The sequence below is a fragment of the Poecilia reticulata genome, chromosome 6 (assembly GCF_904066995.2).
Source record: "Poecilia reticulata chromosome 6, P_reticulata-male-v2, whole genome shotgun sequence".
NCBI classification, from domain to species: domain Eukaryota; kingdom Metazoa; phylum Chordata; class Actinopteri; order Cyprinodontiformes; family Poeciliidae; genus Poecilia; species Poecilia reticulata.
Window position 1 is genome coordinate 17,062,551 of NC_088835.1, and position 16,420 is coordinate 17,078,970.

Consider the following 16,420-nt stretch of genomic DNA (forward strand, 5'->3'; position numbering starts at 1 on the left):
CAATCGTGGGATTCTTACGCTGACATGTAATAAAGGTTGCTAAATGGAAAAGTAGAAAATAAAGATGTCAGATTTTTGTCATTTCAATAGATCACCAGTGATTTGTTTGTGAATATGTACACATGCTATTAAACTGCCACTAAAAGCCTGATGCAATTCTGAGATCTGTCTTGATAGAAATATTATATTTCAATTAGATATTTCTTTTACCCTGATAAATAAGGAATATGTATGTTGCACAATGTTTTTCTGAGAGTACAATGCGGAAAAACAAGCACTCTTACAAATGATAAATCTTGCTTTTCTGTGTTTTTCTTTCCTTTCAGACACCACAGTGCTTTTTTCCTCTGTCTATCTGACCTTGAAGGCCTCAGGGAGCTTCTTCAGTGTGTGAGTAACTGTGTTCGCACACATTGTTGAATACCTACCAACAACTATCCTGGCATACAGCCTTTGTAATGTACCACTGCAGTCAGGGGGCCCATGCCTTAATTAAATTTAATCTAATTCAGATGCTCCACCCGCATGCTGTCCCAACCAAAGGAAGAAAAAAACAGCCAATAAAACAAGACCCACAGGTCCCTCCCTTGTGATTTAAAATTGGTCGGTCCTTCAAGCTACCAATTAATCACACGCCGAACTCCCAGCAGAGAAAGGCCAAAACAAAGAGGAATTATTCACATAATTACCTAGCAGAAGAAAAAAAACACAAAACAAAAAGCTAAAATAAAGAGATCCCACCACTGCCAACCTATGCTGCTTTCAACATTCAGCGAAGTCCTCTGGGAGCAAAGAGAAACGCACACAAAGGAATCTCGTAATGCTGTAATGCGAACAATGGGAGCATCTTCGAAAAGATTTGTGATGGAGCCCTGAAAGCCTGCCGCAAATGACGCACTGACTGAAAGGAAAAAGGGTGGAGACAGGCGCAGGCCCCGCTTTTCTGTCAGAGGAGAGGGGGATCCCAGGAGTCTCCAGCCCCCTGCTACGTCTGTGATTGAGTTTTGGAATCTGTCTTTTACCATGTTAGCTCTAGCAACAGAAAAAGAAATGCTGTAAGGATTATATGCAAAAAAAAAAAAAAAAAGGTGAGGTTAATAACATTTTGTTTCTCAAAATATGCGCTGCTAAAAAAAACGTAATGTATTTTCCTTTTTCCAGATTTGTACAATTGTTTTGTTCATTTTTTGCTGAAAATCTCTTGCATCTATGTGTTTGTGTGACCTTGTTTTTTCATTTGACCTGTTTTTGTCTTTCTTTTGCCTGGAACAGTGTACCTTCAGCTTTTATGGTTTTAACATGTTTCACTTCTTCTCTCTCTCTCAATCTTTCACCCTCTATTTATAGTTTATGTACTTGCTCAAAGTTTTTGTTTCAGAACTTTAGTGTATTTTGATTTTTTTTGGTTCCTTACACCTACAGTACTTTGGATGTCCTGTTCAATGTTTTTGCTTTGAACTCTAAGCTTAAACTACACCAAATCCCTTGCCAGGACCTTTCAGCTCACACTCAAACTTGGTATTTAACAATTCGAATTGTAAACCCTTGCTGTCGGGTATATCCAAATCGAATTACAGTAATGAATGACTTCACACATCAAAGTCTCGGAAGGCTAAACTGATCAAAGATGCCGAGTACAGGGCACATGAAAGAATATGAGCAGGGCAAAAAAAAAAGAGAAAAAAATGCACATAACTCGAGTGCAATATTCTTCTGAGGTATGCTAATATTCCATCACTTTTGATGATCAGATATGTAGTTGCTACAATGAAATACTTTACAGGAATTGCTGGATTTTATTTGCAAGTTTTACATGCAAAATACTTATAAAATCCTGCTAAAACCCAAAAGGAAAGAAAACTGACATGGTTATGTAAATGCATAACATTATATTTAATTTGTTTTTTTCCTTGTATGTTTTGCTTTGTAGATTTTAGGAACTGTTTCTAGTACTATATGATATAATTCATTTAGGGGAAGTTCAACATCCAGCTTTGGCATTTGGCTCATAAAAACACTGTTAAGTTAGTTTTAAACAATCTGCAAGACTGTTAATCAGTCAAAGATAAACACATTCCTCATTCTCTTAACAAACTCTGTGTTGCAACATAAAAACAAATATTTTACAAGGCCCAGCTGTTTGGAAAAAAGCAAGCCTCCATGTTGACTTTTTTCCAGCTGAAAGTATATAAAATCCACAAAATACTTCTGATGTAAGCAAATGATAACTGCTTAGTCACAAAGCAGCAAACTTCACATAAATATTTGTTGAAATACGTACCTGAAAGTAAGAGGCAAAATAGGAAAATCTAGTAGATAAGAAGTTTAAACTAGTGATGTCCTGATCCGATCGACAGTATTGTGTTTTAGTTGATCAGAGTCCATGGCAAAATTCAGACTTCTGCTTGTTGGTGTGCAGTTGGCAGTTCACTACAAATAAAGCATTACTGGTATAAATTTGTTATAAAAGTATTACTGATTCCACTTTAAAAATTAGGTAACCTTATGTTATTAAAGGTAAAATTTAAAGAGTAATTATTTCTTGGTTAACTTCAAGTTGTCATAACAAAGACATTTTGAATAATGTCAACTTAGTATTAAAGGTGCCATGATTTACTGAATGACGCTTTATGACAACAGTCATAAATATTCATGAAGGCTTATTCATGTTAATGACAGGTGTTATGTCATGTTTATGACAGTGGCATGTCAGTCTTATTCACCCCCTTTCAAATAAAGTGTTACCCATTACTCTTAAAAAACTAGAGGCCTAGAGGCAATGTCAAACTAATATTAGAAGAATTTGTACATTGCTTTGTTTTTGACTGATTAGGAGTAAACATTAGCAGGTGCCTAATCTTAAAGGACTTGCGATGAGGGAAAATCCTCGTTTAAGCATACATGTGCCTCTGATCTGCCAGCTAGTCATTTCGTGTAATTGGAGCAGCACAGATGCACTTAGGTTCCTTATTAACAGCCTCACGCTGCAGTTCTCCCTGTGACACCGCCATCTCTCTGCATACGGTATTCATAAACTCCCAAACCTTTCATATGTGGAGGCTTGGGGGAGAGGTGCAGCCTTTCAAACAGGCCACTTTAATTACATCAGAGTGCCATCTCCCCACATCCCTCGTCTACCCTCTTTCGCCTCCACTCCACTGCTCCCAGTGCATTTTGTCCCCCTCTTGTCTCTCCTCTGTTGTTTCCCACACCCTCTTCTCAGCTTTCTCGCTCTCTTCTCTCCTCCTTCACTCTCTGTTTCACAGCATTCACCTCTTCATTTTGTTCAGTTGTCCTGGAGATTACATGTACCTTGCCGTTTTAAAACACAACAAATATATGGATGGGGGAATTAACTATCTGTGATCAGAAACAGCTTTTCCAGTAGTTTTGTGGATTTTGTCTTTTACCTTGTGATTTCACCAATACAATCCCTTGTAAATAGACATGCACCGATTGCTGCTTGTGGCTGATCGCCGATCTTTAAAAAGCCTGATTTTGGCCAAAACCATTTATTTTTTTTATATATCTGAAATGTTGCTAAATATAGCAAGAAAGTTGCTGAGTACGGTGACTATTGTTAACTGCAAACGTGTAGAAATAATCTGGTCTGATATATGCAATTAGCAAATTGCAACAGGAAAACTTTTTTGGAGAAGTCTGCATTGCCTTCCATTTATTTTGTACATTGCCTGTGACTGGTGCTGGTGGGGAGAGAGCTTTCAGCAAAACTGAAAAAAAGAATCCGAGGTCCACTATGTCTCAAGACAGGCTTTACAGTCTTGCCATATTGTCCATTGAAAGCCTGTTGGCTAGACTTCGAGGACATGATCAGTCACTTTATTAGAAAGAAGGCTTGGCGCTGGGCTCTTGGTGAGTCAGGCTGAGCAGGCGCCAGACAGCTGTCAAATGGCATATTTGAAGAAAACATTTGTGTTTGCAGTGGTTGTTTGTTCTTATCTTGTTAAAAAAATGTGTTGTGTTATTTTAATTTAGCCTGATAGTAAAATTAAGCTTATGTTATAATTTTATCAACGTCATACAGTTATAATTGTAGTTTTTTTTTTTTTCTTTCAAGAATGTTTAAAGAACTTTTTGTTTTCATTTTCTTCAATAAAAACATAGACTGAAAAGACCCTTAGAAACATTTTTAATGTCTGATTTTAATGATGCTTCAAATAGTGAATTGTAGGCAAATTGTTGCATGTTAGAGTTTAGATTTAAAACCCGATCCCAACTCGAAACTGGAGCCGGGTTGCACCAAAATTTGCTGATTGGACAGGTCCAGGTCAATCATCTGTGCCAACAATACATACCACACAGAGAAACCAAGGGAGAATGCATAATATGAAGTTGTATTGATATTAAATTGCATGTACAATTCACTAGCAGTAAATATTGTGCTAGTACCAGTACAAGGCTGTAGCAAGCCTTTAAAGGTGAAACTTGACAAAATTAGGACAAGTTCACAAGAGCGAACGACTGTATATGCTAACATGCTGCAGTCCCAGCAACACAGTAAAAACATACATACAGAAAAAATAAAACTAACAAACCAGAGACCAGGAGAAAAAAAATTCACAAATGAATAGTGCCAGTTGAAATATCTTACACACAGCTTCTTGAAACTTAACTTCACAGTTTCTGCTCCAAAAACCTGCTACAAGAGGCTGAGTAATACAGACCCCCACTGTGTGCTTTGCTCAGTAACAGGAACACACTCGTTTCTGCATGAATGTCTGTGTGCCATCCTTCCCAGACCCTACAGATGCTTCTTTTTCTTTAAGAGGGGAAATGAAAGTAACCATCTGAGTCTTTGTAATGACTCAGACTTTTTTCCAAAACCCCAGCAGTTCCTTTGCCTGCCATGGAGACTAATACTGGAGACTGTGAATGGCTATGAGGGATCACTGCTTTTTGTACACATAAACACCCACTATTATAATGATAAAGGGAATACGAGTAAAATTAGAATACAGTTGAAAGGAGCCGATTGAAGATGCACTCATAAATATCCAACAACATTGATTTGTTTGTGTGGCTGCATGTTAAAATCCTCCACTCTCTTTTTGAAAAAAAAAAAAAAAAAAACATTCTCGAAAGGCCAAAGGGATTTACATTATAATCTAAAACAGCCCACAGCAATAAGACGGAAAGCTTTCATATCAAAATCACCAAAAATATGCACCGGCAGGAGTTTTAGGAAAGCAGAAATCTGCTGAGAGAGGCCACACACAAGATCAGAGAGCCACTTACTCCCACTGAAGCAAAGCTAAGACCTTTGCAGACGCACAATGGGCGATTGAGCATGCAGTGATTAATACAAGAACGAAGCTTTCTTTTGTCTGTTGTTAATCAAATGATGATGCAGATGAACAGCAGACTAGCCGTTGGGTTGCTGAAATACAAGATCCTTTATGTTATTGGAACAAGCTCCTTTGTCTCGTTTGGCTACCTGCCATAGAAAATGCTAATCAGCTGCTGTCAGATTAGGCCCACCTGAAGGTGAACAGGCAAAATAAAATGAAAAGAAAGTGAGGCTGAAAGAAAGAGCCATCATTTGATAAATGCCACACTTAACACACTTCTGAATAGAGAAAAAAGAGAGATGTGTTTTCAGCCATTTGAGGAAAAAAGTAGGGGGCTGAAAAGGTGCAGAGTACAATTCACATATTCACAAAATTCATGCTTTAAAGGAGCCCAGAGTAGATGGACTGGTGGTGGATAGTTTCCTTTGAATTTTTTATGTAAAATTTCCATAGTTTTCCAGAGCCTGATTTCCGGAGCTCCCTGTTCTTTTTATGACCACATTTTTTTCTTTTTTGTTCTTTTTGCTAGTGGTAATATTCAGTTTTACAGGACAGGGTAGAAAGAGAAAACATGGAGCAAAGCGCTCAGGTCAGATGGATGGATTAATAGAAATGTACTGGTAGTGGGATTAAAGTCTGGAAATGCACTTGTTTTTCGGAATCTATTTTCATTTTCTATACTTATCCACATCTGGAAAAGAATACAATTTCAGACATTCAACTTTGGCAGTCCAGGTTCCGTTATTTTTGTTGGCATACAGCAGCTTGGTGCTGGAGAAGGTCGTTTCTATCTGATGATAAATGCAGATGAGAAGCAGTTAACTAATTTGAGATCTGGCATCTTTAAAGATGTAGCTCTTCATTAGGATAAGGGAAGGGAGAGAGCCACTAGGGGGCAGGAATCTCATATTTTTATGCAAACAATTTGGTAGACACTAGAGTGAGCTCAGGGTCTGCAGTCGGTGGAGGAGTGTGAGAAACGCAGGATTCTATTTAAGGTGTGAAAAATACCCACAAAAAGATCCACATGATTTCAGGATAGTTTATGTACATCAGATGTAAGATACTGTACATCCACGGTCATGCATAAATATTAGAAAGGAAGTCTCAAAAATACACACACACACACCTTGACATTCACAGACATGCCATTTTTAGATTGTCACATGGCTTAAAACAGCGGAACAAACAAACAAACACCAACACCTCTTTCATCATGAACCAAAGTTCAGCCGTTTCATGTTGTGAAAGCTGATAAAAAAAACAACAAAAAAACAGGGTGGAAACCAACCACTAAAAGAAACTTGGGGTGCAGTAATGACTTTGCTCTCTTCTGACTCCAGCAACAATGTAGTTTTGAGGTTGAGAGGATGAAAAACAAACTCTTAAAGCGTCTCAATAAACATAAAAAGGACAATAAAACTGAAACTGTTCTGTCTGACCCAGTAAACACATCAATTTAAAACCAAATTCTGAATCAGGAATGCAAGACATCACTACATTGAATTCTCAGCTTGCCAACTTCTCTCTGGCTCACATTTTGAATGCATTTGGTGACAGATAAGAAGTAATGTGAAAGAACACAATGTTATGTGTACATTTATTTCTCTGCAAAGAAAATCTAAATCTGAATATCATGCTGCATAACTCTGATCAGTTGTATCTTCAAAATCTTTGTTTTTTTTGGCTGTCTAATAAAAATGAATTATTCTGCAATCTGGGCCATCTTTAAAAGTGACCTATTGATTCATTTGCATTATTACAACAATGTGTAAGTGCAGCTTATTACATTACCTGTCTAGATAAGACATCTAGATTGAAGTCTATAACTATTCACATAACCCCCTTGCCTTCATATAGTTCACAGATTTGGACCAATCAGCTCAAGATGTATGGTGTTTTCTTGTGTTGTTGTTTGCCTGTGTTGTTGTATCCCACAGATGAAACATGTCCACTCAGGCAGAGCTGATAAATGGCTATAGATATAGGAGTTATCACCAAGAAAATGGGAAATACTAAAGTATATTTCATTTAGGAGATACTGGGAATTTTTTTATTTTATTTCGTATGACCTTAAGACCAATCACATCTTTGAGGACAGGATATTGGATTTTTAATAAGGTAGATGAGATAATAGGCACAAGGTTTTCTCAGGCCAAGTCCCAGAATTAAAGCTCTTTGCATAAACGCCTTCATGCATACATTGAGCAAAAAATAAAAAATCATATTTTTAGTAGTTTCTTAATAAAAAAACATAATATTTTTATTTTAGGTTTAATAGAAAAAGCTTGTTCATTCTCATAATATAATCACTTGGCTGTAAAACTACACTGAAATGTTTGAAAGCCCTGCTCTCCTATAAGATCCTAGGTGCATGCAGTCTTTACTCAAGTGACTAATCACCCTTACCATCTTCTGGTATGCATTAGAGGTTTCTTTTTTGCCAACCTTTCTGCCAACAAAGTTCTCTTTCCTGGAACATAAAACGCTGATTGAGTGAAAGCTGCTCTGCCAAAGCACAGTACAAAGCAAAAGGCTCTAACCGCAGCACTTTTCCAGATTCTCTTTGGCAGCCCACAATTAATATTTATACTCAGCGCTGTCACCCAGCTCCTTCACTTTTGGCCTGTCCTGTACTACATGTCGACTTCACCTGTATATTTTCTTATTAGCTGGCACTGAAGGTTTTAACACACAAGAAGACAGTACGTTATCTTCTTTGACCTTGTTTGCGTTTTAGTAGTTTCTTAAGAGGGCATTGATGCTCATGTTTTTATCTGTCTTCCTTTATATTGAGCAGCATAGGATTTTTGTGCAGAATTGATTATGTAGGGGAAGGAAGAGGTTCATGCTTTATTGGTCTCTATTTGCTGTCCTGTAATGGCTTGTTTGCTCTATTGACTACCACTGTAGGATCTCATTGTAACACTCAACGTTGTTACTGAGGGAAAAGTGGAAGAGAAGTCGATTAGTTAAAGGAAGACTTTAGGAAAGCAATTGAGTGACTCTATTGAGTTAAAAATGCAGCAATAAAACCAAAAAGAAAAATTCAAAAAAACAAAAGTAAAAAATGAACTTCAGTAAATCAGGGCAAAAGCAGTAAAGACTGGCAAAAGAAGATGAAATAAATAAATAAATACAATACTGAAAAAAGCTCTGTACATGCTATACTCTGGACAAAGAGTTCTCACTAATGTGAATTATTCCTGAGGGAGATGTTCTAGTTTAGGAGTCAGAAGTACATAGATAAGAGAAAAAAACAAACAAACATGAAAGCTGTAGAACCAGATGTTGGTGAGGTAAAAATACTCTAATGAGCTAATTGATGTGGTCATTGACTTTTTAACAACAGGACAATGTTCACACCTGCATTATGACAGTTACCACTAGACAATGGCGTTTTTTTTTTTACCTGTGGAATAAAAACTCTCACAGTGTTCCTGCTAAGTTTAGCTCTATTAAGATTTGAACAGAAATGCATGAGGGATTTTTAATGAAGACCTGCTTCTCAAATTCTAGAAAGTTGCTTTTGGTCCTGAAATCTTAATTTCTTGGAACAGAAGTCATAGCTTTTGGTTCCAAGAAATTATGGTAGCTTGCAAAAATAATACCATCGACTTTTGCAACATATGGATATGCATGGGTTAAGATGCATCCTTGTTCCTTAAGACTGCTCCAGCATCTCTATCTCATCCCCACAGCTTCATACTGCCTTCACTATGCAGGCGAGCACTGGATTGTGGTGTTACATATTCAGAGGAATTAGAATAAATTAGGTTGAATAAAATGCCTACTAATTTGCAGAATTTTATTTGTACTTTTAATTTTTGAAAAATTGTCCTTCCTCTTTACAAATATTCACTGTGGGTCTATTATTTACAAACTTTTGCAAAAATACACTGAAGATTGTGACTGAAAGCGCAAAACAAGTTCAAGGAGTATTACTACTTTTGTCAGACACTGCAACGGCATAAAGAACCGACAATTTGATCATTACGTCGTGCAAGAAAGTCCAAAAACTGGGGATAGGAGGTTTTATTTTTTAATTTAGTATTTTAATGCAAAGTTCAAAGTTTAGAGCATTTCTGTTGCAACCGAAAAGGCAAGATGCGAAAAGAGCAAACAAATCTGTGTAAATACAAGAACTCAAATGCACGTTATGTTCCTCTTTCATAAGGGAATGTGTAGAGAAGTGAGAAATAATTACATCAGCCACCCCTCTGTGTTAAGTGGAGAAAGGCTTTGAGATGTGAACAGAATAAAACACTGGAAGCTGGTTAAAAAAGGCAAAACATTTCCACTTCTGTTTGTTTCTCACAGAATTCAACAAAGTAAAAAAAACTAAGAATGTGACACTCAATGTTCCTGTGGTAACATGTTAGAGCCTCCATCCGAATCACACGTGATGGAATTTTTATTTTTGTAAACCTTTTAGTAGAGCAGTGCGAATGTAAAAAGGGTTTGCTATGTTTTGTCTGGAATAAAAGGAAGAATGGGGAGGGTGAGAGGTTGCTCGGGATTGTTGAGGGCTTTTGAATATAAGCCTGTCCCACTAAACCTCATGGGTAAAATCTCCATGGCAACTGTTCTTTGGCACCAAAAGGTGAGCTAAGAACGAGCGGAAGGGCATCGGGTAGCCTGAACGTGGACACAAACAGAACTCAACAACAGAAGGCAAGGACATAAAGTCCTGATGTGGTGCAGATGAGTGTTAAGGCTACAAATATCCCTGTTTGGAGGCATTGTGAATTGTGCAGCAGTGTTTACTCAGGAGTTTTAATCTAGCTCTGGTAAATGGAAGAACGGCCGCTATAAATTGCCGCCTGCAGGCTTCACTGACAGAACAGCCTGCAGGAAGGACATATAGGTGTAGAGAGCCTGTCTGTCATACTTGTTGACAACAATTTGATTAATAAGTGCCTTTAAGACAAAAAATGTTAACAAGAGCTGGGAAAATGAATTAGAGCACTCAAGTATCCATAGTTTTTAACACTATATTCATGCAAACATGGCAGTAAAATCCTCTTATTGAATGCTTATATAAGGGGAAATCTGGCAGGTTCAGTCCATTAACTTTACTTAGCATCCAAAAAATACATAGCTTTACAAAGCAAGGGGACCAATTTTCAAGGTTTTAATTAAAATATACCAACAATTGGGGTTTGATTAATATTAAAGTTGCAGAACGTAACTCTTATAAACAAAGTGTTTTTAACATATTTATTAAAACTGTCACTATAATCTGTGAAAAAGACTGAGCTCCTCTGCCTTCCCCCTGGGTTAGGGTTACTCAGAAATGCACCTCTCCCTGACAGAATCCACCAATCAGAGTGAAGAGGAAGGTCTTAGCACTGTCAATCACCTTTGTGCATGTGCTGTTCGAGGTCTAAAAAGCGTAAAGCTTACTAGACCTTAATACCTCAAACTGCAACATGCCTAATAATGTGCAATTAGTTTATGGTGAAATAAATGAAACAAATAAAAGCTCTACCATCACTGTGGTTTTATCAGACTTTAGCCATAAGGATAAGGGAACAAAATTTGATACCAAACTGGAAAATAACAGAAAATGTTGTTCTCACTGTATGGAAGGATGAGCTTATTCCACAGATATTTAAGGGAAAATAAACTTTTCTGAAGTGTAAAACAGAGGACAGACCTTTTTATGACAAAGCCCAATTACCAACAGTCAGGCACCAGCAGCGTGTTTGTTCTGCAGCAGGACAAATTTTCTAATAACTAGATATTACGCCAGGCTTTGCAGCTTTTTACTGCTAGTGTCTCACATTTCTCACCCACATTGTGTCCAGGATTTTCCACTGGATTTTTTTCTCTATGCTATTACTGACTGCTTTAACAGATCTTTTTTTTTTTTTTTTTACTTTTTTTACTATCCATATAAGGCTCACTGCCAGCCAAAAATGATTTGCTCAGCTCTTAGACGCAGAATCATCTTTATGATCAACTGTCTCAGATAAGATGATTTTCAGCTTGATCAGTGTGCTCGAAATGGTTTTCATGTCCTCTAAAGAGAACTAAGCCACATGTTTCACTCCGATTCTTGCAACAAGGGCAATTTACATGTAGATTTTGGAAAGTTTTTCTTAGTCAAATTCATGCAATGGGACTTCAACCCTTGTTTTCTCACAAAAACATTTTACTTTTCAGATAGATGTTGCAGATAAAAATGAAAATGACAAAAGGTTAAGAGTTGACTTGCTATTTGCAGGCAGTTTCCAGGCATTTGGGGAGGTAAGCAATGGAAAATGAGCTGTGTCAGTAATAGAGAGATTCAATAGAAGTGAAAAGACAAACATGACAAAAGAGAACATTGGGAACACTAAGATCTGTTCCTGAAAATGAGACAATTTTATTTAAACTTTGGCAAACCTGTAACAAATCCCTGTCTAAAAGGGGGATTGAACCTGGTCCAGAGAGTTCTTTGAATAATTTTATAAAGGTTATAAATATGAGTATATTAACAACTTGTCCCAATTAATACCAAAAAGAACAATTTGAAAGAAAAGAAAAAAAAATTATCTGACATGTTAGCTCAAGGTGCAGGTGTGTGGGGCTCGCTATATTTAATAATATTTTTTTAAAAATCAGTTGTTTCAAAGGGAAATTTCAAAATAATCCACCACTCATTCACTCATTCACACCAATAAAAACTGAAACATCTCACAGGTATTCATTTACGTGAGAAAAATAATAAAAGCTTCTGAAATACATTAATTTTATCTATTTCATGTTGAAAGAGAGATATCTCAATAAATAAAACAAGAAAATCGTCCAATGAAAAGTCCGTAGTTAGTCGCTCAGATACATCAGATTCCAAACAAGAATAACGTTGTGGGTCAAGTGATTTACCAGACTTTATCTTTTAGAAAAGAAAATAAAAAAAGATAAGGAAACATCTCACCGGGTCGGCGTTTCTAATCCCGGTGATTTTCCTTCTCCAGACCTGGAGGAGTCACCTGGAGTGACTCCGTCAAAGTCCCTCCAGGAAGCGGATCTGATCCTTGCCCCATGGGGAAATTAGTTGAACTTATTATATTTTATCAACAAAATTATTTATTATAATTAATTTAGTTCTATTGCATTAACTGGTTCTTGTTAAAAGAGAAGTTGCACAAAACTACAAGCAGCACAATAGTCATATTATGTGTCAATCACATAATATGGATGTGGCTTATAAATACAAAATTCAAATTTATTTTGAAAATACTATTATGTAGACAAAGCGGGAGACAAAACAAAAGTTGACATGAAGGCCCACGGGTTAAACTGAATCATAAAATGCTCAGTTTTGCCTTTCAGCTAAGTTAGATCTACTAATGTGTTGTGCTGCAGTACATGTTTAAACATAGTAAAAAATGTCATACCTCCCCCCAAAAAGTAAAATATTAAGTCAATTAATATAAAATTGCATAAATATGGTATGTCATCATGGACGGTGCAGCTGTGTTCAACTCTGATGAGTGCTGCCCCCATGTTCAGACTCAGCAGTGATCAAACCACTGGATGGTTATTGCAACTTGTTTTAAGTGGAGCGAGTTCCCTGTGTAAATGCCACTTTTATTGATCACATAAGAGGCCGTTAAGCTGTCAGTCCTCTCCGGGCTGCAGCAGTACAATCTCATCTGATCACTTTGTTCCAAAGAGCTCTAGTAGCTGACTGGATCAGGACCACTGCATCAACAAAGTAATGAACACAGCATAAAACACATCTTTGAAAGCCTTTCACAGGCCGTGAATAAAAAAAAAACTGGATGCAGAACACATGACCACACACCTCGCTGAGTCTGTAGCTGACATTAGATTACAGACAGTAGACTGACAGCAGAAATCCAGTTGGACTTTTCAATTACTCTAAGACTGACCAAAAAGGTCCCTTAACGGGATCCGAAGGATCAGGGAGTTTCACCCAAAATAGTTTCACTGTTTATACAGCTGTAGCAGAAAACTAATAATAGTTAAACTATAACAATCAATGCTGGAAAAATGCTGGAATAAATAAGTTATGTCTTAGTGAGCTGTTCTGATCAGTTGCTAAGGTTGTTAATGTACCTGGTGTTAAATTAGAAAACTCTGATGCCTTCAAGCTGATGCAGATTCCAATGCCAATAGTAAAGAAATAAAATGCAATAAATGCAAAATACCAGGTGATGTATTGACTAAACTCTAAAACAATATCAAACTACCTTTTACTAAAAATGTTACATGCAGTACACCAGGTTTAAGTCAAGTTGGCATGAATTAAGCATATTTGGATTTCCCGTATGTACCCATGACATGCATATTCAAAATGCTACCAGATGTTTTAGACGAGATTAGTTTACTTCATGTGGCGATAGAAACTGATAAACATCTGTATTTTTTATTAGTCATTTCATCACGCTGTTGTGTAAAACCTACATGAAGTAAATACTATCCTGGTGCAAAGCGAGTATTTTTTCAAATGCCATGTGTAGAACAAGTGATCATTACTCGGCTAATCCTGATATATGCATGTCATTGGAGGCCAGACATAAATGCAGGCAGAGTGCTCAGGATTTAATTGAGTTTTCAAAGAAGACTTGGAAACCCCATAAATATACAATTTTTACGGTGTTGCTTGCTGATTTGAAATCTCCCCCTCAAAAAACTGGTCACCGTCCACCTACTGCACAGGCTCAATTTATCCTGGGAGTCATGCTACATAAAATCTGAGCTCAGAGAGGGAAAAAAAGAGTGCAGGGTGTCAAGCCAGGCCCTGTGTTTAAATAAGGTGGGATAAAATGTATTCAGTCACACCTATTCATACTGTTTGTACTGACAAAGTATTACATATACACCAACACCAATACTGGCCAACAAGAACTACAGTGTGCAGGCCCACAGAGTACAAGTCCTCAGTCGTGCCTTATTCTTCACTTTGTAAAGTAACAGAACAAGACGCTTGGGCCCATTCCATCTTTTAATCCCTCATTTAACAATAGGCCTGGTCAGGCAAGTGGAGGTGTGAGGAGGCCCTCCGAGGTTTATCAAAGTCAAACAATGGAGCAACACAGTCCGTGACTGAAGGTCTGCAGTTCCCGCTCATATCTACGCTCAACTAAAGAGGAATCAATGGCCTCTGTCCGAGTGATAAGAAGCAAGATGGTCAGTTGTACATCGTGTACCCATTCATTCCAAGTGAGACAGTTCAGCTTGAGGAGGCGTGTAGAATGATGGACCCAAGGGGAGGCTGGTACTTGGAGGCCAGAGATAAGGAAGCATCCAGAGCATTCTCAAAGATAAGTCACTGACCTTTGAAGTGCGGGAACCAGTGTGGAGCCAAAATGTGTCGGGAAGTTAAGCATTCTGTGCAATTGGTACCAAGAAGGAACTGTGTGATATAGGTATAAAAGAAAATAACAATAATCTAAAATTAATTACCTGTAATTTGTTTTGCTTAATCCCGTCTCCCAAGAGATTTGTCACAATATCCAGTTATTATCACATTTCATCTTACTTTCCTTTTTACATACCTGAACTTGTAAGCACACAATAGAACATGTTATTTTAGGACAAAAATACTAAAGTGAAAAACTGCTCCTTTTGAAAGTCCACAATACTATCACTCAAAGCATTTCTCAACTGTGCTCCTTAGGACCCACTTTTAGACCCCATCAAAGAAACATCTCAAACATGCCGGTCAGAGGGAGCTGAGGACACGGGTTGTGACAGACTGCATCAAATCATCCCTCCGAACACGACTTTATTAAGAGAGTAAAGTAAATCCTGCATATTGCTGAAGGGAAATGCTTTACCAACACGTCTTGTTAGGATTAAAGCAAAAATCAATTTTGCATAATAACAGAAAGTATATTAAATGACTGTAAACCCTGGGGCTTCTTGGATAAATTGAAGCAAGAAGTTCAGGGTAAATTTAACCTTTATAATTGGGAACACGGATGTAAGGGCACCCATCTTCATTTGAAGTTGATAATCTCTTCTTAGATGGGCTCCAGTGTTATGCAGCCAGATGACTGGGTCAGGCAATCAGCTGGATGGCCTGAAAGTCTCCTCTTGTCAGCAAAGAACAGAAAAGACATACAGTTCTAATCTATCCTAAAATAAACTTGTATGATTTGTCAGACAGATATTATCACAAGACAGGGAGAAAAGCCTGTTAGTTGGAACGGATTGCACTGATTCTGACTGGGGTAGAGTGTTGTGCTTTTATGACTGTATGACTTGCAAGCTTCTTGTGAGTTGCGTTGTCAACAGTGACGTGAGTGGGAGCACTTTTTTTTCTTTTATGAGGCGCTGTGTTGAAGCTCTCATTAGCCCCCTGCCAGTGCTTTTCTTCCTCAGCAGAAAGCCATTGAAAAGCTTCCAGAAAGCCTTTTAATGGCAGGAATTTTAAGTAGAAGAGGCAACAGAGTTCCACGATATGTCAGAGAAAACATTCCTATTTTTCTATTTGTTGGAGAAAGATGAGCCCAATTTACATAAAAGCTCGACTTCTGCATGTATTAAGTAAACAAACTAACTCACCTGTCTATGTCTTGCATCCACAACTAAAGCTTCAGTTATACTACCTTTTTCTGTTCTTTGGTCATTTTATTGCATAAAAACTATCCATTAACCTTGCTTCATACTAGCAACAAACGCTGATAAACTTAGTTTTTAACACAAATTGGTAATATTTCATTATAGATGGTGGATAACTCACAGACAAGCATTTTACTGGCTTTAGAAATGCATATTTATTGCTTAGAATGTATATGCAATTTCACATATCTGGCTACCTTTTCTAGTTGTCTAAGGTTTGGTAAATAAAAAAAATATACATTTTTGAGTGAACAATTAAACGTTTGATGAAATGTTGCTAATTTCCAGATACACTGTTAACATGGGAATCTATGAGACTAATATGATGCAACACAAATAAGGAGGTGATGTCCTTCCTTGAGCATCAACAGAAGGTTTATGTTAAAGAGGAACATGTTTTGAAATTTAAAATTTTCTAGTGTCAATGTGTGCAGGCTCAGTTTTTCTGATATAGCAGACATTGTTTGCTGCTGTCTCAGGAATCTTCCATACCCCATTAACACCACTATATCTCCATTTCAATTAGATAT

The 16,420-nt window shown here is 37.3% G+C and overlaps 2 protein-coding genes across 4 annotated transcripts in view; one reads left to right on the forward strand and one right to left on the reverse strand.

Moving 5' to 3' along the window:
* Nucleotides 1-4,008, forward strand: part of phrf1 (PHD and ring finger domains 1) — a 97,749-nt gene extending 93,741 nt beyond the window's left edge. Inside the window, exon 18 of one of the 2 annotated variants that reach the window (XR_014087880.1) lies at nt 327-4,008. Coding sequence is in view for 1 of the 2 variants with exons in the window: in XM_017305288.2 (XP_017160777.1) it covers nt 327-359 (33 nt within the window). In the remaining variant the exon portion in view is untranslated. The remainder of the gene's footprint in view (nt 1-326) is intronic. The other variant, XM_017305288.2, reaches the window with a different exon arrangement.
* The window catches only part of ldlrad3 (low density lipoprotein receptor class A domain containing 3), a 107,446-nt gene that overhangs the window by 5,434 nt on the left and 85,592 nt on the right, over nt 1-16,420 (reverse strand). The window lies entirely within an intron of this gene.